The sequence below is a fragment of the Scomber scombrus genome, chromosome 6, assembly GCF_963691925.1.
Source record: "Scomber scombrus chromosome 6, fScoSco1.1, whole genome shotgun sequence".
In the NCBI taxonomy this organism is placed as follows: Eukaryota; Metazoa; Chordata; class Actinopteri; order Scombriformes; family Scombridae; genus Scomber; species Scomber scombrus.
In genome coordinates, this window is record NC_084975.1 from 12,028,796 (window position 1) to 12,050,532 (window position 21,737).

Below are 21,737 nucleotides of genomic sequence, written 5' to 3' on the forward strand. Positions count from 1 at the left end.
CACTCTTCCTTCTCCTCGTGTCAGAAAGTCTACGTCTATATATCTGTGAGCATGCTGACGACTAACATCTCCACTAATTCCACTTAAACCTAATAAAAGTTATTTATAGCTTTGGTGAGCAGGCGGTGGGAGCAATTTTCAAGGGAATCACATTCAGCCTAACCTCTGCTGAGCTTCTCTTCCTTACCTTCCTCTATTGCTGCCCCTTGGCAGAGATCCACCTTGGGGCCCCAGGCTCTGCTCCTTTAGCGCAGTTAGACAGGTGCAGCTGGCCGCAGACATGCACCGTCCTAAAACGCCAACCACCAAGCTCCCCCTCTCCATTTACACCCTTGCCTTAATCACTTAGATTCATAGGGCACTTTTTAAAATCTGGGCGCAGTTCTCAGCCAGATAAAATTCACAAGACATACTTGTGTGGCTCCATGGTTTGTGAGGTGATGAAGTTAAAGTGTTAGAAGCTTCAGAGGACAGCAGAGGTTACAGAGTTAAAGGAGTTAGGCAGTTTTTGTGCACAAAACCTTAGATGACCTTCATCATTCTATGTGATTTATTGTTTTCTGTTAATAGAAATCGATCATCTCTATTTTAATGTTGTTATTTTCAGAATTCAACATAATTTGTTTGTACAATAAATCAGGATTGTTATTTGAGATGCACCCTTCATTCTGAACAGTGAAAGACCCTTTGTGAGGTTTACTGTAATGTTAAAATTGCAACACAATAACACACTTCCTTCCAGAAAACTTGTGGTCAAAGACATCCAACCTTAAACTAACATTTAGTTGCAGGACACAGCGGTCCAATTATTTTTTCCTTATTCGATGAATCAACATGTAACATTGAATCCAATTAGTTTGGGGCATAACAGGGCCTTACATAAGTTGTTCAGCATTGCAGGAAAAACAAATTGTCCTGCCAAAACCCAAATCAAGAATGACACTAATCATACAGTAGCTGCAATAAGAACAATGTCATTCTCCACTGCTAACAGCTAACAGTGATTACCGCCAGACAAAATGGGAACATCCCTGTTCCTGCTTGAATGAATAGCTTATAAAACAGGATATGCAACATTGGCTCTCCTCTTTTCTTTGAGGGTGCTGTGGAGCAAGTGGCACATGAATTAAACTGGTGACAAGCAGAGGCCTCAGATCTCTCTCAAAGTCTACTTTTAGAAAGTGCAAGTCAAGGTTTTAGGTTTCAGTGTCTGCTCTTGAGTGAATGGGTTTTCCAGCTTGCCAATTAGGTGTACAATTTAAAGGCTTGTTGTCCAGAGGCCAGCCAGTTGAACTCTGTTGATTTTGCTCTATAGATTTGTCACAGTTTTCCTGTCTTGTATTTTGGATAAAGAGGATACTGCCTTTTAACTTTGTATAAACACTAATCAGATCTTCTTTAAGGTACAGAAAGTCAGCACACACTTCATGCTTTTAATAAAGACATTAAAAAAAACAAAGATATACAAAGGGCCAGCTTTGAAAGTGATCCTTTTTCTCAAGCTGCCATACTGCAGGTTTGCAGAGTAGGTGAGGAGTAAGCAGACCTCAGGAATGCTGTCCTGAAATGCTAGCCTGCTCTCGGAAGCCCAAGGCAGGGTGACACTGGTGCGGGGGTGTCATTGTGGAGGTGTGTGTGTGTGAGATAGAGAGAGTGAAAAGTGCACAAGAGGTGGACATGAGCTGGAGTGAAAACTGTCACATGTAATCACTTCCTGCCCATGCTCTGTGGAAATCTGTCACCTTGCAATGCCTTTAAACATCTTCCGGTTAATTTGAGTTAATAGATGAATACGTCCCCAGCGAAGGGACATATTAATCCTCCACGGATGGAAGTGGCTCCTCATCGCTGTTCACTTGAGCCCGACCACCTGGCGAGGTGACATGCCTATGCTGTAGGCAGCTTCCTCACGATTAAGTTAACACTGAGCTAAGGAAGGAAAGATCTCATTTTAACACCAGACAAGTTTTCAGGAGGTTTACAAATTGTAAGAACTGGGAAAAAGCTATGAAATAGCTATGATCACAAGTCATCTTCAAAATCAAATGCAAACAACTAAACCATCTTCATAGTATAAAGTGCATGACTTTTGTGTTTGACAGAGGCCACTTCAAATTTGTCACCTGCTGTAGAGCCTTGCAGTTCTCGTGGTGGAGGATGTTTAGATTGGCTAATGGTTAAAGGAGATGGGCCATTATAACACCATGTTAAACACCTGGTAAATAGGACGTCAACTAATAATTATTGATCATGGTGGCGGAGTGGCTCCTGCAACACTAATTACATTCCCATCAGCCGCAGCTATATTTTCTTTTCCGCCAATCAACAAATGTAAGGACATTTAAACTATGATGGTAAACTTGGCAAACATTAAACATCACCATGTAAGCAATGTCATTGTGAGCACACTGCCATGCTAGCATTTAGCAGAGCGCATCCCCACTTGGCTGTAGAGCTTTACTTTCATAATGGATTTTCTTGACTAATCATTTGGTCAGTTAATAGTCAGAAAACAGTGAGGCAAACCCAAAACCAAAGTTTCCAGAAGCCCAAATTGACAAATTAAAACCCAAACAATTTAAAAAAAAAAAGAAAAAGATATCTTCATATTAAAGAGGCTGGAGCTTTTTTTTTGGCATTTATCTGAAACTTGGTTGTTTGGTGTGTACAGTTTTCGTCTTGTTTAGTTTCAAGGGTGAATACAGTGCTTCTTCTCTCCAAATGATGACACTATTACAACAGGATGCAAAGTAAAAGATGACACTCTCAGAGGTGATACAGCTGTCTGACATTCACTTTATTGATAAAACTTGTTTTGGTATATCAGCTGCATGTCTTTTTACACTTTTTTAAATTAAAAGGAAAACATATACAGCATCATCTTCAAAAACATGCAGCAGTGTAAACATGAGGTCTATCGAGATAAAAGGTCACACAACTACAACATACTGGCAAAGTCTGTGATAACAGAACTGTCAAACGGAAAAAAGAAGCAGTTTGTCCATTTCACTTCTTAAATCTGCAAAGCTGTGATGCTTATCCTTTGCTGCATTCAGTTGGTAAATGCATGCGTCCAACAGTTGTGTTTTTAAAGAGGTTAAAACATGAAAAAAAAATAAATATGATGTACTGACAACATATACATAATAACAGAAATGCATTCCGAAACACTTCCTATTGTACTGGAGGGATACAACAACTCAAAAAGTGATTCTGCATCTCATCTTAACTAGGCAACAATAGCTGCAAAACAACTATGCTGTAACTGATATTTGACATCTTGAAAGTTTGCTCATAAAACTTTACAATTCATTGTGATCAGAGAAAAGGCGACCAAGATAGTAGGAATTAGTTAGTTTGAAGGTCAGTCATGGAGTGCACAACAGAGTAAAGTTAACAACTTTTTTTTTTTTTTTTTAAACACAACAAACAGAAAAGCAAGTCACTGTTGGCTACACACTCTAATTCAACACGTTCTGCAAGTGAGATCCACCCCAGACACACACCTTATCTGGCCCAATCCCTCACTTCAACAGCAAAATTAATGTTATACTGTCCACAAGCTCATATTGTACTGCATCCTAACTTCTTTTTGCTGTTGTACATGTACCAACATAAGCACTAAGAAGCACCTAAAATATTAGGCCATGTAAGGAAAACCTGAGTATGAAAATGACACACTCACACACACACACACTCACGCACAGCTGGATCATACAATCACGGCAGCTAAGGAGAAAACACCGGCTGTGCACTTCAGTTAGAAAGGCATTGTAGACCCTGTGATTAGACATTATGAACACCTTAGATTTACTATAATAGGTGTATAGGTTTTCTAAAGGCTTCATTAGACAGCACATTACTGGATACAATTGATCAGCCAAGACAATCAGAACCTGCAGTAAAGGAGTAGTGTGAAATTATTGGACACTATGCAACATGCAATTTGTTGACATTATTTAACATCAAATTTACTATTTTAGCCAGTTATACGAGACTCAAGTGCTGCAATTGAGAAGATGAAAGAAATTTTAAAAAAACAAACCCTAAAGGAATTAAGAGGTTTTTCAAAATTGGGACAAAATGTACAGTACTAAAAACATATTGCATCATCTCTCAACTTAAAACATGATTCAAATATTGGATGATGCTATTAAACAATCCCTCCACTGAAAAGTCTCTTATTGTGTTGATATAGACTTGATCTCAGACTGGAGTGACTATTTTTCTTCTCCCTTTCTGTCCTTTTTACATTAGTGGGTCACTAAGGCACCGGTGCATACAGTCCAGTAAATAAACACTTTAATCTTTGCACTACCTGTACCAAATACCACCAGAATCTCACCTTGCCTTTACATACAGTACACATAAACACCTAACAAACATAATGACAGCTGTATTTCCTAATACCTCTCAATCATCCTTATTTCTGTAACGTCAATTAACTTAAAATAATCCCAAACCCAACATTTGATTCTGTACAAGCTTCAGGAAGAATACACGTCTTGTTAAAAACAACTTCTTATTTTCATTCCACCCAATGAGGTCGAGGATGATCACTTGGCTTTGTTGTCGAGCTGGAAGAGACCAAGTATATCCAGCATGGCCTGTCTGATGTTGCCACCAAAACGGTGGGAGTCCTGATAGGGGGAAAAAAGTAGGAAGATTATAAAAAGCCGTTATAGAAAAAGACATGGACAAAGATTAATCTGAATTGTCTTCAAGAACAAAATATCAGTGAACTTACAGTTTCTGGACTTGAGTGTTTGCTGGAGATGTGGAAGTTGATGAGGTTCTCACCAACAATGATGTAGGAGACACCATAACCATCATCAGCCACCTTGCAGACACAAAAGGAAATGTGGGGTGAGTTTCACCTCATGGCCAGTGTCAAAGATTTCAAACTTATTTATTTTTTAAGTCAGCATTTTTGACATTTACATGCATTTATATGCAGATTAACAACAGTTGAATGGAAATGTATTCAGTGTGACATGCTATCCCTTAGTGATCAGAGTGATTCACTTGTCCACACAGGACACAAATTACATCAAAAATGTCTTTCAAGACAGATAAACTCACTGGGCCGAATCCACCTCCAGAGGACACATATTCTGGGTATTTGACCAGGTCGAACAGCTCGACCTGCTGCAGAGGAGTCTGACTGGTGGATAGCCTCCATGGCTCAGAAAGGACCTAAATATAAAGGTATATAAAGGTTGTATCAATTTACAAATTCATGTTATATTAATTAATGTAACAGTTTTTCACAGCTGATACCCAGCCATTTTTCCTCCATTGGATAGTCATTGTATTAAGGGAAGGGAAAAGTGACTTCTATTATGTAAAGCAGTAAAGAGTTGGATTTAAAGATACCATGTCACAAATAAGCATTTTCTTTCTTTTGACTGAGTTACACAGTAAGAATTCTTATCATGTTTACTAATTGACAAAGTATAATATTGGTTTTATATGGAGCACAATGAGGAGTGACATCCTAGCACAGCCTAATATGAAATGTCTGCATGTGCCAACGTTGTAGGAGTGAGGCTTATTCTAATATAGTTAGTCCTAATTTTTAAAAAGTGGCTTTTTGAGTCACATCTTTAAAAAACATTGCATTAGTTACTTCTTCACTATGGACTCCTTGAAAAGATTAATTTCAACCTATCACTCCGTCAAGAGTTACTTCAATAACCTTGTTTTAATTCACAGACACTTCCATCAAGAAATAGGGAATGTATAGCAAATTGTTCTTTAAGGGAAATAAAGAACTTTCAAAGAATTCGAACAGCAATGAGGATTCAGCTGAGAGAGCAAATCCCCCAAAAAAGATGCAGGAAGACTAATCTGGATTAAATCAACAATACTGCTACCTGCAGCGAATCAGACCCAGACCATATCAGAGTAACAGTGATAGGGTGAGTGGCAGGTTATATGGTCCTTGCTGTACATCTGCGTGAAGATGATTGGTTGCCATACAGATGTGAATGAGCCAATAACTATGAAGTATATAAGAAACAGCTGATGCTAATCAGCCAATACAAGCAGGAATTTGGTGCCCTGCCTAATGTAATGCTATGCCTCATTAAAATCAAGACTATTGAATTCAATGTCAGAAAAGACTGAGCTGAATCTCATCTGAAAAATTGTAATCTTAAGCACAATTTTGGGGGGTAACAGGTGTAACCACCCACTCTCAGCTTTTATATCACTGCATGAAGAAATAAACAGATGCACTCAGACCATAGCTATAGATAAAGAAGATTTGTGCTGATTCAGATGCAATTTATAAGAACAAGCACGTATGACAGCTTTAACAGCAGAAGTCCTTAACCCACTTGTAACAACAGCTCATACCTTTTTGAGGAAGGGTGAGTCTTCTCCGAGGTATTTGGAAACAACATAAAGACAGAAAAGGTGGCGATCGATGCCCTTCCCTGTCATAGCCAGGCGGTACATGGTTTGGTGCTTTTCTGCTGCCAATTTGAGCAACTTCAAACGCTCTTCTCTCTGAATGGAAAGGAACAAGATGAACGTGAAACATGACAGAAGATTGAAGTGCACGGGTCTGCATGCTGGATTAACAATTAGTGATTGGGAAAATCACTGAAACGACAGCCTCAGCATTACCGTTTCATCTCTGAGCATGGAACGGACAAAGTCACAGGTCTCCACGGTACAGGAGCGAACTGTTTCTGTTCGGCCCTCACGGAACAAACGCGTCATGGAGGCTTCGTATGTCAGGCAGAACTTCTTTTTATCCTGTTGAGAGACTGTATGAGTCACCAGCAATATAAATTCTTGACATGAAAGATAAACCAACAAATTATTTATGAGTTAACAATAGATTTTTAGACATGTTGATAATAATTCTCAGGTCAGTGAGCCTACATTCCTACTTACAGGAGACTAAATACCAGAAGCACATTATCTGAAGTGCCTAAAATGCCATTACTATTCAACATAAATGATTTATCTGAAGCTAAATGCCACTTCCCACAAGCTTTAAAAGATTTAAAATTATAAAGTTTTTTTTCCCATCAAATAAAACTCTAGATTAAAAGGAAATTAGAGCAGTAAACTACAGCTGATCAAAGTTTCGATTAAATCATTCATTGTCAATTTGTGAGTCTTCAGTTTGATTGGTAAGTTGTGACTGCCCTCTGCTGGAATTTAAGAGGAGTGTGACTGGACTGTATCACTTTCTGCTCTGCAAAAAGCTCTTACACATATCTTTTATCCTCAAATGTTAATGATCTCAAAAGGTATAAGAACATTCTTCAGTAACATAACACACTTGTATTTCAAAGTAATAAACAATAAATGTACCACACAAGTTAAACAGTTTTGCTGATTGAGCAGTGTGATAGGTGGACTAACCCTGTAATGGGCCAGCTGTAGGGCAATCTGAATGAATGCATCGGGACTAGTGCGGCACTTCTTGATCAGACCCTTGCCGAAGTCGCCGAAGGGGAAAATGTGAGAGTCCACATCATCAGCCAGAGCCCTGGCTACTGTCAGAGAGCTCTCAATGACCTCCTGGCACTAGAGGAATGACAGTTGTATGTTAGACTTAACAAATGCAGCATGGCACAATTAACAACATATTTATAATACAGTACTTAATTAAGAAAGCTCAGTTTGATACATGTACATCAGTAGTATTAATACTACTTAATCAACAATATCCCTCGCTCTGCAACTTTAAACGAAATTTAAAAACATTTGAACACTGGTGCACATAGTTACAGCTACCAGTAGAGGGAACCAGAGGCCTGTGAATATCATATCTCAAAGCCTGCAGTATGAGAGATGCTGAACAGTCTTACCTCAGCAGTGATGTCCCACTGCAGCCTCTGGGGACCAGGGAGGTTGGGGTGGGGCTCCCCACAGCAGTGACCACTCTCAGTGTATCCCAGTTTAAAAGGGTCCATTGAAAGTACATGCTGCAAAACATGTTTAGGTTTAAAAAATGTCTATAGACCGCATCATGCCAATCACAACAGAAACAATTCATTTTTTTAAATATCATTCTATTGTATTAGTTCAGACAATTGACTTTTTAACTAATTATATTGGTAAAAGGTGAACTGAAGTATTAATAGGTTTATTCCTTGTGACAATTTGATGCTGCTTTAATACACAGGTGCATTCATTTCACAAATACTAAAATGACAAACCTCCCACAGATGGCCAATAATTGGAGCATCGGCCCAGGAATGCTCAGCGTTCAGTCCCATGGTGCCATTCTTGAAAACTATCAGGTTAAAGGACTTATCAAACCATCTGAATGAAAACAAAGAAGAAACACCCTCAGTTTATTTATAAATCCACTTGTGCTGCACACTTTTTGAAAAAACTGCAACAAAATGTATCTATCACACCTGTCATAGCACTTTCCATGGAGAAGGGACTTGGCATAACTGTCCAGAGACTTGACTGGGTGGGCTTCATCGAAACGCTGCTCAGTGTCATCAAGGGTTACAAAGAAGGCTGCCTTCTCAATGGTATCCAGTGCTTGCTTGTTCTTACCACGGCTGAAGTAGGTCTCACGGCCCTTTGCCCATGGGGTCCTGCAGAATGTCAAAGAACAGAAAATCTGGTATTGATATTATGTTGCAAACAGGGGAGTACAGATGCAAGTGCATGTTTTTAAAATGAGGGCAACATTTTTACATCTGTGTCATCATTGTCAGACCCTTCCTACCTTCAAACACTAAAAACTCTTGCAGATATTTTTAGTGCTGATCTAGCTTATCACATTATTGTTATAAGATAATATATACATATTGCCAGAAAATAAGATATTACAGTGCAGGAATGCCAGAGATAGGTTTAAGCTAATTTAGAAACAGTTTTGTCATCACATCAATGCACTAAATGTCTATCAACCGCACTTCAATGTTGTGCTGAACTACAGAATGTAAATTGTGCTGCCTCATAACAACTGGCTGGAGCTGACGCTGTAGTGCACCTACCTCTCCCCTGCAGTAAGTGCAGCTAGTTTCTCCTCTCCTGGCATGGGCTCAGATGTGTCAGCCAAGATCCTCTCCATCTGCTGCTCTATCTCCCGGGGCAAAAGCAGCCGTCCATCATAAAACATCCACACCTTGAAGAAACGGCCCTTATGGTACACAGCTATGTGTTTGCTCTCGTTCACGTGCTGCAGGACGTCTGGGAGAGAGTGACCAACAGTAAGAGAAAGAGGAAAAACAGAGAAAAAAGAAAAAAAGGACAAATGGAGTGTCATAGGTGGTGTGGGAAATAGTAATTAATGTGGTTGTACATGTATCTCCGCAACCAAATAAGTTAGCAGTTTGTACTGGGTATGGGTGTCATAGCATTTAATTTCTGGGGACAATAAATGTAGCAGTAGTAAAATAATATGATATTCACAACAGTATATTTCTGTTATGAGCATTTTTTTTTTCAATCAGGGCTTTTACATAAAATACCTCTTATGAAATTACATTGATTTAGAGAGGACAAAACGATTTCATTCATGTTGATGTAATGTGTGAGGGATGGGTATATATCCAGTTCAAAAACTAAAGCAGCTTGAAATGGGAAGTGCATGAAGTGAGATGAAAAGGGAAAAGTAATTTGGGAACAGGGAAGGGGTTTGAGTTAAGGCAAAGTTTGTTTGAACAGCACTGTGCATAACCAAAAGAAACCAAATCCAAAGCATAGTTTGCGTGTTCTCTTTACTACAACGTTAGAATATTGCTTTGGTGATGCTCACAGTGTTCAAACAAGCATTGACCTTGTTACAGGCAAGACAAAGGAGACGGTTACTTACACAAGGAATAACCCCAAGAACAGCAACAACCTCACATCCAGATCATGCTTAGCCTACTGTGCTTTGTCTTACAGTAAGGACACCTCCAGCAATGTGAGAATGAACATGGGGCTGACCACTAGTAACCTGTTCCGTATTCACTTTTCTTAAAACACTTAACTGTCGTATACATTCATAATTGTTTTTATCCAATTTTTTGTCCTCAAAAGCTCTAATACAACCTCTAACAACATTACGGGTAAACTTTAAACTGTAGGGGACATCAGAGACTTTTACTACTTCTCGTATGCATTTCAGTTCATTAAATGATTCACTTCTGTCCTTTACAACAAGAGACACAATAGGGGTCTGTCAAGAGTGTCTAAACATATACGCATGTACAGATTTTGCCTTACATTTACATGTCAACACAGTTCAGAGTCTTGGCTTTGAGGTTTCACACTTTGAGGACACAGAGTCGTTGATGTTGAACTGGTCTTTCTCTCTGATGCAAGACTGAACGTTAGATCATGCCTTACAGGACTTATACACACTGACCATGCACGTTACATATCATATTAGTTCTTCGATAACTGAACAACAACACTTTGTTTAAATCACTTTAAATAAGCATATTGCCAAATTTCAGCAGAAAAATGGCTTCCTGCCCTTTCAGAGGTCAGTCACTGATCTTAGATTACACATCCCCTTGAGCATCACCTGGGACTAAAGGCAATCATGTTGTGATGTCTTTCAAACTCCTTGAAACACATACTGAACTAAGTAAATGAATGTCCATAAATTCCTTAAATACAGCTATATATATTTTATCAGGTCAGCCCAGCACTGTTTCATTTCCGGGTCTTACCTTAATCATAACACTGTTTTGCCTTATCAAACCCAAACACTACAATTTAGTCACATGCAAATTAGCCACTGACATGTGCGTAAACTAGTACACATGCATTATGTTTTATAAAAAGGTCCAATTCAAACTGGTGGACAAAATGTCCCAAGGAGAAGTACAGTAGGAGTAGCGTGAAGGACGTGCCATTGCTAAAGACTCTACCTGTGTCTACACCTGGGACACGACTGGTGTTGAACATACGCTCGTATTGGGATGAACACATGGGAATAGTGTTTAGGAGCATGAGCTGAAAAGCAAAAGGGGAGAGTCAAATACAGAGATGACATACTAATTCACTAAAATCCCCAGAGAGCAGCAGACACACACCTACAGGGAAAGGAGCATGGATGAAATGGAGAGGGAGTGACAAGGATTGGTTTGACAAGCAGTCTTTAGGAGCAGGAGGAACCTCAGAAGGCTGCCAGGGAAGGAGACGTGAGCAAGATCCAGAAACCAGTGGCCAACCACCTCAATACCAACAGCAAAGCCCTGATATAACAGTATGATTTGATTTAAGATGTAGATAGTTTTAAGATATTTTGACAGAATTACTGAAATAGATTTGAATATTTACATCTATGAAAGCTAAGAGGTAGGATTGTTTCAGGTAGGATTGTTTCATGGCTTTGCTGTTGAGAAAGAGTCTAGAAGTCAGGGTTTCCAATGGCTGTTGCCTTGGCGATGGCTAGGGTCATAGGGTAGGTGGGTCTGAGGGCATTTTGGAGATTTGCCCTCCTCTTACCTGTCTCCACACCAGGGACGCGGGTGGTGTTAAACATCCGCTCCCATTGAGCCGAACACAGAGGAACCTTGTTTGCCAGCAAGTATATCTAACGCAGCGTCCGAAACAGCGAAGGGACAAAACAGTAAATCAGAGACAACCAACTGTGAGTGTGTAACAGCAAGCACATGCATTGATGTTTGCATAAATTAATATAATCAGTCTTTGCAACTTTAACCAACATGTTGCAGAATGTGTGCCGGGACTGTGCAACTTTAAATCAGAATTTGCAGCTAAGCAACATGCAGGTTGGTCAAGGAAAAGAAGTCAGAGACGTGCGGGAAAAGATGACACAATGGGGTGTCAGTAAAATCACCAGCATTCATTCATTAAGTCTTATTGAGGAAGGCTTCAGAAAATTCTTAGGATCACATGTTGTCAGTAATCACAGCTATACTTCCATCAAAAGAAGCAAAAAGCACAGTGTGTAGCTGGCTGTCTGGCTGAGGACAACATCAAGTATTTACATATGACATTGTGGATAATAAACTAACTCAATAAAAAGGTGGAGAAAAAAAAAGAAGTTCTCATTGTAAATTTTAAACACAAAAACTGAGATAACCACTGTTAAATCAATAAATCACAAATAACATTAACATATGCTTTTTTTTCATTTACATATGATTGTGATGGTCAAATGTACTCATGTAGTTTACATTTTAAAAATCTGTAGATTAAACAAAGTTCAGGCGAATGATTTAAGGAGTGCAATAAGGAGACAGACAGAGATGCTGGATACTCACTGGTTTGACCTGGGCTCTGTCCAGTTTCCTCCTGTAGAGCATGATAGCATGAATGGTATTACCTGCCCTGGCAGCCTGGATGGATGAGGGGTGGACATACAGGAAATCCTGGAAGAAAAGGGATTAATGATAATAAAATCAATGATCAGTTATTCTTCCTCAGATACATTACAGTCCGGAAAAATATGAGGGCAAATGTGCCTGTCCTTGGACGTGACTCGTAATCACAAACAGAGTACACGGTCACTGTGCGACCCATCCAGCTCTGTTGTTATTTTGGTCAAGGACTGCAGGCACACGTACTATGCAGAAGCTATCATGACCTACTATTCCAAACGAGGTGAGTGTTGCTTCACTGTCCCCATACCTAATCTACCAATGAAGTGCTCTGTAGGCAAGAACAGAGATGCATTTTGCTGGCATGGTAATATATCCCAGTCATACTACCTGCTTGATAATTGCAGAAGGACAGATCTTCAGGACTGTGTCTCTGAGAGCAGTAACCCATGCCCGCCCTGCTGCTGTAGCAGTTCCAATCTACTGTCACACTTGTTCAGGCAGAAAGATACAAAAGGAAATTGTGGGTTTGTGCCAGAGTTCCTCTTACTAGCCTCCCGTGGTGGCTAGTTCTGCTGCTGAGTTCACTGGGTCCATGATTACAAATACGACACGGATTTGGAGCAATTCAACAACCCACTAAGTAAAATCACACTGTAATACCCTGATTGCAGCCAAGCCAGCCAAGATGCTGAAAATCCCAAGACTGTAGCTGTAGTGAGTTCTTTTGAGACGCCTTCAGAGTATATCCTATTTCCCCACACACACACACACACACACACACACACACACACACACACACACACACACACACACACACACACACACACACACACACACACACACACACACACACACACACACACACACACACACACACACACACACACACCCCATCTGTGTTAATCTATTACACAGAGTATTAGACTGGAGACAAATCATAAAAATATAATAAGGAAGTTCAGTTGTGGAAAGAAGGTATCAAAAAGGTACAATTAACCTTTCTATTCATACCAATAACAATTCTAATATATGGTTATATTTACAGTTTAGACTTAATACTAATTTTAGTCTGAGACATATTTGGCAAAGCTGGCAAAGCTCCTTAAAAGTTTGTGCTACTATAGAGTGGTATATGAAATAGGTCTCAGTTTAAAATGATATGCCTGAAGGACACATAAGTTCAACTGCAGCTATAGTGGCAACTTTTTAAAAGCTTACTTATAAACAGTTAATAATTAACTTTGCATATGATTCTCAGCCAATGTGTCACACAAAAGTATTGATAAGTTTTGGGATTAGCTCTAATGTCAGCAAATACACACCTTCAGGGAATCAATAACATCCTACACAAAGGAGTGTTTTACTCCCAAACAACAGGCTGAATCACTGTTTGGAAATAAATAACTTATAAATAAGAGATATTATTACCATGGCATAATAGTTGCTGTTGACCATGATGGGCCCACGGCCTCTAAGGTAGATATACTCCTCCCACCAGTCACTGACCTGTGCCACAAAAAGAGAAGCAGGGGAGAAAGAAACAGAAGGTGGCATTAATGGAAACACTGCTTTCCTTGACAGTTTGAGGCTGATTCACCCAGGACACAAAACCTTTGAAAGAGGATAAGAGACGAAGAAAGAATTCTTCTCCCTGACTCACATAGTTGGAGGTCCACCAGGACTTGAGTTTGAGGTACCACTGCAGTCTGGGTCCTAGGTTCTTCTCAAAGTCTATAGTCAGTTCCTTCATCTGTTCAAATTCGTCATCATCCATCAGTGCGCGGACTGACTCCAGGTGCTGTAAACAGAAAAATAAGTCGTCAGAAAGAGTGAAGCACAAGTTGGTTTTAAACAAAAAGGGAGAGAGGAACCAAAACTACACCCTTTTTTTGTTGCACTTATTCAAATACCTAGATATCGAATTTGTTTCTAACTGAAATTTAAAAAGATGTGAGTGAGGGCATGGTGAACTTGTGTGACATTTTATTGCATCAATTAAATAATACAGAAAGACTTTTAATTCAATTGATTATCCACTTAAAAATGTAATGGACAAACTTAAGTTACAATGCTATAGTTAGGATCATTATGGTCAATGAGGAATGTGCAAACAGAACCTGTTACGACAGGAAATTACATAACAAGTAGAAATTACCCTACTGCACGTGTCCTTGATAGAGGGGACGGGTAACCTTGGCAAGGAATTCTGGAAACTGTAGAGCATTGGCTTCCTGCCAGAGAAGACCTTCACTAATACCTGGGCAAGCAAAGACAGATAAGAAAGAAAGGACAGGGCAAAGGTCATTTAAACTTACACTTAGTGTATCAACTGGAAATCTGCAGGTTATACGTGCAAAGTAAAAACACATATGAGCAACTTAAACTAAAAGGCCATACATCTATTTTTGGCTAGAAATGTGAAGTTGTGTTAAATAAATGTTTGTTCCATCTCTTGTCTCTCTTACATTTGGCTCTCACAAGTTGTGACAATGTCTTTTGTCTATGTCCATTTGGTGTCCAACACTGCATTCTTTACTCATACAGAGAAGAATACCACAAGGACATTCCACAATGAATTAGCTCTTTAAGTGACTTGGACAGAAAACGCATTGACTGTCTCACCATCCACAAACGAGTAGACCAGGACACAGAGCCATGGCGTGCGTACATCCAGCCGTGCCATGACAACAGGCACTTCAGGACATTCCTCATGATCATGATAATGGTCACCCACAGGCCAGTGCCCAACAGGACTCCTCCAACTATCTTCTGGCTGTCTGTGGATATATATTGGCTGTGGACAGAGAACAAGAGAGAGAAGGATAAACAAAAAAGGGATGAGAACTAAAATAAGACACAGAAGGGAATCAATAGTGGAACAGTGGAAAATAAACACTTCACATTTAACTGCACAGTGGACACATTCAGGTGTGAGGATTAATTCCTCCTGCTACAATACAGAGTGTGACTTTGTGAAAACATGTAATGGGGTTGTGGTAAATTAATATTCTGGCTACAAGATAAGAGGACAATGAGATGACATGGTATTTAATGTAATTATACAGGCCATTTTGTATTCAGGCTTGAACAAATGAGTAATTTTAAGTATATGCTACAAAAACACAAATAAAACATTTGACAATAAATGTCATATGGCAGCTGCCAGACTTGTCCCAGTCTAAAGTCAAATTAAATTACGACTGATAGACAATGCATGATATTAATCTCTTGAAATTAACTCTCAAATTCAAATCCTTAACCTTTATTACTCAGTGTGGCCACTATCCCAATCATTACACGCTTTATAATGATAGGAAGTGTTTGCACAACATCACTAAACATGACTAACATTTCCAGAAAACATGAGGATGACGTGATGTGGACAGTTGGAACAAAATATTATGTTGGAGAGAGACAAACAAAAATCAAGCTGACTACTTTACTGTCTGTAAGCTGCTTCTGAAAAAGGAAAATTACTGTTGGCTCAGACTCCTTTGTCATAAATACCTTTAACCCGAGGCAGCGCTATTGCAAGTTTGATGGCACTGCGCCAAGACTATTCCAATACCGTTTGGATTATTCATCAAAGATAATAATTTCTTATAATTTCCAATCACCACTATATTTGTTCAGGAGCATTTCCTCTACCACTGTACCAAATTGCCAACACATTATCAAAGTGCTTATGTGTACATATTCATATTACTCCTTCATGCTCCATATTGTTTCATGTTCTTACCTGATAGGTATGTGTTGGCCCACCCTGGTAAACAACCCAAGAGATGGATCCAGCTGGTTATATTTATTGTAGGACATGTACGACCCGACCACTACTATGAACCCAGTAGGACTACCTGGGTACACGCCAGTCATTACTCCATTCTGTAGAAAGGTGAAACAAATGGAGGATTACAAAGGTCAACAGGGTCATAGAAAGCAAAGACTATATAACGATATAGTTTACAAAATCACTGATATCATAAAACTGTGTTTTAGATACTGCTGACACATGTGAGCCATTATTATATTATTATGGAATATTTACTGACATCCAAACAAAAGAGAAATGTGTGAAAATGCTAGCAGGTCTTTGAGTTTGAGTGACTCAGTATGACTGTGTGTAAACACACAACTAGGCCAAAGGCTAGGACGCAAAGAACAGACAGGAAGGTCACTGTTTATGTGAGTGGGTGACCTTCCAATGGGAGCAAGTTACATAAGCCAACAAACAGATTTACAGTAGGTTAGCAATTACAACATTGTATAATTGGGGCAGTTACGATGCTGTTTATCAACAAGATTTACTGAGAACAGAAATAAATAGTTGTAAACTGCTGTATGATGCTACTAGTAGACAACAGGCTAATAATTGTGTTTGACATAGAGTTAACAAAACTCCCCTCATTCTTGACAGAAACCCTCTGGACTTTGCCTCCATCATACATCCAGCACCTCTCACCTTGAAGCGAATGAACCTTTTCTTCCAGGAGTGGAGGCCAGAGAGGTAGATCTGGCGTAGAGCCTCGTGGCAAAGCTGTAGGTCGATGCCATCAGGGGTGACGGTGAATTGAAAGGCCGCCGCCTGGTGAGCTTCTGCCATGGTGGCTACTACTGTGTCGGGTCACTAAGGGAAAAGAAAACACAAAAAATGAAAGTTTATATTAAAAGGTAAAAGTTTTATCAAAGATGCGGGTCGAAATAGAGACACATCCACCTCCTAATTCCTGTCCTATTGTTTTTGTTTTTACCTCAATTTGTGTTCATGTGGAATGATGGGATCAAATTAAACAAGCATGTCCATTCACCACATGTTGATATCTGAATGATGATTTAATATCTGAAGCAAATATCAGAAGAATGTTTGAAATTGACCCGTTCCTGGTCACAGTTCCTTGAAATCGGTAGTGCTTGTTCCTCAATGGCACTGCAGTAAATTTCCAAGATTCAATCAATTTAAGCACTGCGGAGAAACAACCTCTACATAGGAAGGCTTTCTTCTTTGATTTGAAAACAACACAGGGGTAGAGTTTACGGTGAGTCAGCTGGATGAATGAATGCTTACTTAAACAAACAATATTCAGCTTAACATGCAAAATGTCAACAGTGCTAAAACCTGGAAACGTTTGTGATAGATTAGCAGCAGGTCTGAGTTACCACATTTGTCTCCTCATATGATCCAATATTGTAAGCAAAGTACCTTTGCTTAGTTATTGTGAACCAATACTAGTCTCAAAAAGAATCTCTTTAATGATCTTGGTCTTGTTTGTAACTTTACTTCTTCTTAATGCTAATCTAATCTCCTAATCTAAATTCGGTCTAAAACCTGAGGATTAAGTTTCGTTTTTAATGAAACCCAGTCAATTGTACAACTGCAGCACAATCATTTGACTAAGTCTGATAGCTATCTTTTGTTTGCGTCCTCTCTGAAAAACCATGTGAGCCAGCAATGAAGCTTCACATTATTTATAAAAAAAAACAAAAAAAACAACAAACATGACATCAGACACCTGATAAGAATTTGGAGAAGCCTAAACATAAAACTGACAATATTTTGCATAAATGCAATAGTACAGTGATTAGGAATGAACAGCAGTTTAATGGATATTGAAACTTCCTATCACTCTAAAAAATATCGGGAATACAGCGAAAGTAGTCCATAAATAAGCTTGATGTGTATGTTTTTGAAATGAATGACCAAGTCAACTGATTCCTGTAAGGTGAAAAAGATGGGAGAGCATTATTTTCAAACACATCTGAACTGGTTATGCAGGTATGGCATCTTACTCTTCATGACAAAACAACTCACAAATACATGACACTATTCAAATAAACTAAACTAAATTAAAACTTATCCCATTTTATTGTAAACCTAAAGTGATATCAAATGTTTAAATAAAGTGTAAATGCAATTTTTAAATGTAATTATTTCTATGATGACAACAGATGAGGAGACAAAGAAAAAACTTAGTGGGCACTCATTTAAGTCAGAAGATGTGACATGACAATGTCTATTCTTTGCACTGCTATCTGTCCCCACCTTCAGTGTAGGAAGACTTCTTTGTATTACCTGATTGTGTAGCTGAGGTTCGTTGGTTAGCATTGTACAGGTCTTGGTTTAACTTTCACAGCTAATTATTTCTTATGGACAAGAATTGAATTCATTAAATACATCTGTTTTGGTGATATTTATATTTTTTCTAGTTATCCTCAAGGATTTCTTGTGGACTTTTCCTCATCAGATATCCACTTTGGCGTATTACATGTGGTGTAAAAATGGTAATGAGTAAAGTCATGGATGCTTCCCCTCATAATGCATGTAGCAGGGATGCTATTTTTGTGTAATGACAAGCATTTTCAACGATTTTAGAGGCCTCAGAAGCATCTCCATTTCGTTGTACAATGTACAGTGACAATAAAGATCTATTCTTCTATGTGATCATTTATTATTACGTTACTGAAAAATGTATACTAGATCTGTGTTATGTGTGAGCAAAAACAACAAACCCAACCTGGATGATGACATCTGGGCCTCCAACTGATGATATTAATACCACCAAACCATTTAAATATGATCATGTAACTGCCTCAAATGTTTGGTTAAGTGTTGCATAGACGACTCAAAAATAAAAAATAATTGTAAAAAGGTGCTTTTTAACATTTGGTATCCATTTCTAATGCTTTGTTATATTAAGTTTTCACTTGCTTCCTTCCCATTAAGACTGGCTGCTACTGCAACATTTCTTCTGCAAAGGCTAAGATCGTTTCTGAGAAGAATTGCCTTTTTGTTAGCTTAGTCCATTTTCATTTCATTCAGTCAAGAGCAATCTAAAAGCAGGACACGTCGTTTCTGCGTTTCCAGCCATGGGAAGAAGTAGCATCATCCAGTCCCCTCCCCCAGCTACTTTCTAACATCACATGATCCGCCCAGTGCTGCAGAAACTAGGGGAAAGGTCGCAGCGTTGTGCCGCTTAGATACCCGGTTAAACAAGCAACATAGTATTCACAAATGCTTGTATGCTAGCAAGCATATCCCATTGTTGTTAAACTGAAAGCGCTGAAAGCAGTTTGCTTTGGATATTGTAGAATCGGAGTCTGTTCATCTTTCTATATATCAAACCTTGTCTAGCGTTAATTAATCATGTCAACTACCCCCAATGTCCTTACGCACTTAACGTTACGTCTCTGCATAATGATCCTGACCGCAAAAGCCAAAATTATCCACCATGAGTGCTTCTTCTACCTGCCATAACAACACTTCAACAGACGAGACGCAATTTCAATCCCCACGAATACGTTCAGCATATGTAGGTTCCATTTCTCTGGTATTATATCAAGTATCCCACCCACGTGTGTGTGTGTGTGTCAAACGGGGTCACTAGTGCACCCCCAGGTGTCAATAAACCTAAATGTATTTATTTATTATAATAAGAAGCCTTTCCGACCACATTCAAATAAACAAAACGTCTACAAAGGGGACACTATGACAAACCAGTTTTTATTGACCTTCAGGAGCCGGTGACACCATTTACACCTATATGAATGTCTCTCTTTTAGTGTATTATTACACATCATAAGCCACTGTCACCGTTAAAAAAAACCTACACTGAGTAACTGGTAAATAACACAGTTCATATGTATTGCAATAGAGCTGCCAGGTGATTGTCCGTTAATGACCTTTATTTGGACTTTTGCCTACATTGAGGTTATGAACAACAACATAGGAGTGCGTTCAAGTCCCTATCTGGATTGTTCATCATGGGACCATAATACAAGAAAATAACAGGTCATATCCGGTTAAATGTTGAATATAGAGGCCTCTTAGACGCGTAGCACTGTCACAAGCCGTAGTTTTGAAAGAAACCAACCAAGAGTATGGCTGAGTCCATTACACAGGATTGTCTTCGAGATTTACTTTCGACTTTAAGAAGACATTTGCCGGTGTGTAAACTTGATTTCTGACTGCTACCGGGCCAACAAGCACACCAACCAGCCTTTTACCTTGATGCGAAGGTAAGAAAATCTATACGTCATGTAAACACCGCACAGCTGTACGCACTGTGCCCACAAGAAAATACTGTAAAGTTACATTTAACGCAAACTGCGTAGATACCGACAGCTTTCATTGGGGTTTTCTCTACGTTAAGCTAGTCAAATGTCTCAAAACCCCTGCAGCCATACTTGCACTGCTGCACCCAAAAGTGGAGAGAGAGAGATGGAGGGTGGTAAAGACAAGTGATGAAAAGGTAAAATTGTTACTCACCAAGCCTTTCTTTTAGTCTGAGGGAGCAGAGTTGTCTGTTTTGACGAGGGTGTGACACGTCCTAGCGGTCGACGGAGACTGCTATACAACCTACATGAATGGGAGTACAGACTTGTATTCATGGCCTGCCCTATTTTTTCTACGTCACATTTGTCTCCTATAAACAGGTCTCAACTGCGCCCCCCTGAGGACACCTGCTTTACTGTAGGGGTTGTATGAGGACGCAAGACCAATGGAAAGACATGAAGCTGGAAATGGCATCACAATGACACAATGAGAATTTGTCAGCACCCAGTACACCATTAACACCTAAGATGGACACAGCATAACGATCTTCGCAGTAACTCAAACTGTCACAGGTGGTTTAATTATTAATATACCGCAGAGATTAAAACAGAGATTTCAAAGTGCCTTACAAAAAGTAAAATATGTAATTTAAATAGATTTTATTTTATAATAACAACAACCACACAATATAACGACCTTACAACAAATACTACTTTGTGAGGCTTTAATGTAGAATTTTGTATAAACAATAAACTGTACATATATGTCAATTTTTAATATTTTGTCCATCCTCTTTATACCATGTCTTTTCTGTCGGGCAACACTATTGTATTCTAAATGCAGCCTGATAAAAAATTGTCTCCATTAGAGCTGCAATAATTAGCTGATTAATCAATTAGTTGGCAACTATGAAATTTATTGCCAGCTATTTTGATAATCAATTAATCATTTTGAGTTATTTTTAAAGAAAATTATACCCAAATTCTCGGATTACAGCTTCTCGAATGTGGGCATTTTCTGTTTTTTTTAGTCCTCTATAATAGTAAATGGAGCATATTTTGGTTGTGGACTGTTGATAAAACAAGATATTTGAAAACGTCACATTGGGCTTTAAGAAACAGTTTTCACCATTTTATGGACCAAACAACCAATCAAATGGTCAAGAAAATAATAAACAGGTTAATCCACAATGAAAATAATTGTTAGTTAAAGCCCTAATCTCTACTGACTTTATAAATCAATTAATTATCTAAAAGAATGTAACAATGCAGATGGGCACCTTTTTGCAATTGCCATAACATGACTGTAATTGTAAGAGCTGTTATGCCATAATAATTAAAGCCCTTACACTCTAACTGCACAATGGAAATCCACACAGGTCCTGTCACTTTTGATTAATTAATCCTCTTTTTTCCCCC

At 38.9% G+C, this 21,737-nt stretch overlaps 1 protein-coding gene across 2 annotated transcripts; it reads right to left on the minus strand.

The window, feature by feature from the left end:
* Positions 1-2,649: 2,649 nt before the first annotated feature.
* On the minus strand, positions 2,650-20,649 carry cpt1ab (carnitine palmitoyltransferase 1Ab (liver)). Of its 2 annotated transcripts, none has more exons than XM_062420079.1 (19): positions 20,533-20,649; positions 16,732-16,896; positions 16,012-16,154; positions 14,895-15,066; positions 14,428-14,529; positions 13,933-14,070; positions 13,701-13,778; positions 12,213-12,320; positions 10,851-10,935; positions 8,982-9,177; positions 8,388-8,576; positions 8,184-8,289; positions 7,833-7,949; positions 7,384-7,548; positions 6,634-6,765; positions 6,361-6,513; positions 5,083-5,196; positions 4,748-4,840; positions 2,650-4,640 (listed from the first exon to the last, which is right to left on the minus strand). In XM_062420079.1, exons 2-19 carry the CDS (start codon positions 16,870-16,872, stop codon positions 4,557-4,559), a joined length of 2,316 nt encoding a protein of 771 aa, XP_062276063.1. In that variant the 5' UTR covers positions 16,873-16,896; positions 20,533-20,649; the 3' UTR covers positions 2,650-4,556. The 2 variants fall into 2 exon arrangements, with proteins under 2 accessions (XP_062276063.1, XP_062276062.1); XM_062420078.1 differs by lacking the exon at positions 10,851-10,935 and adding an exon at positions 11,431-11,518.
* Between the last annotated feature and the right edge of the window lie 1,088 nt (positions 20,650-21,737).

What these genes read in the sequence shown, in the direction of transcription:
- cpt1ab (XM_062420078.1), bottom strand. Translation starts at nt 16,872, where the DNA reads ATGGCAGAAGCTCACCAGGCGGCGGCCTTTCAATTCACCGTCACCCCT. An exon ending in ACAGCAACTATTATGCCATG is followed by an intron (nt 12,321 to 13,700) that starts GTAATAATATCT and finishes CTTTTCTTCCAG; the next exon opens with GATTTCCTGTATGTCCACCC. An exon ending in TACAGCTGGCCCATTACAGG is followed by an intron (nt 6,766 to 7,383) that starts GTTAGTCCACCT and finishes GTCTCTCAACAG; the next exon opens with GATAAAAAGAAGTTCTGCCT.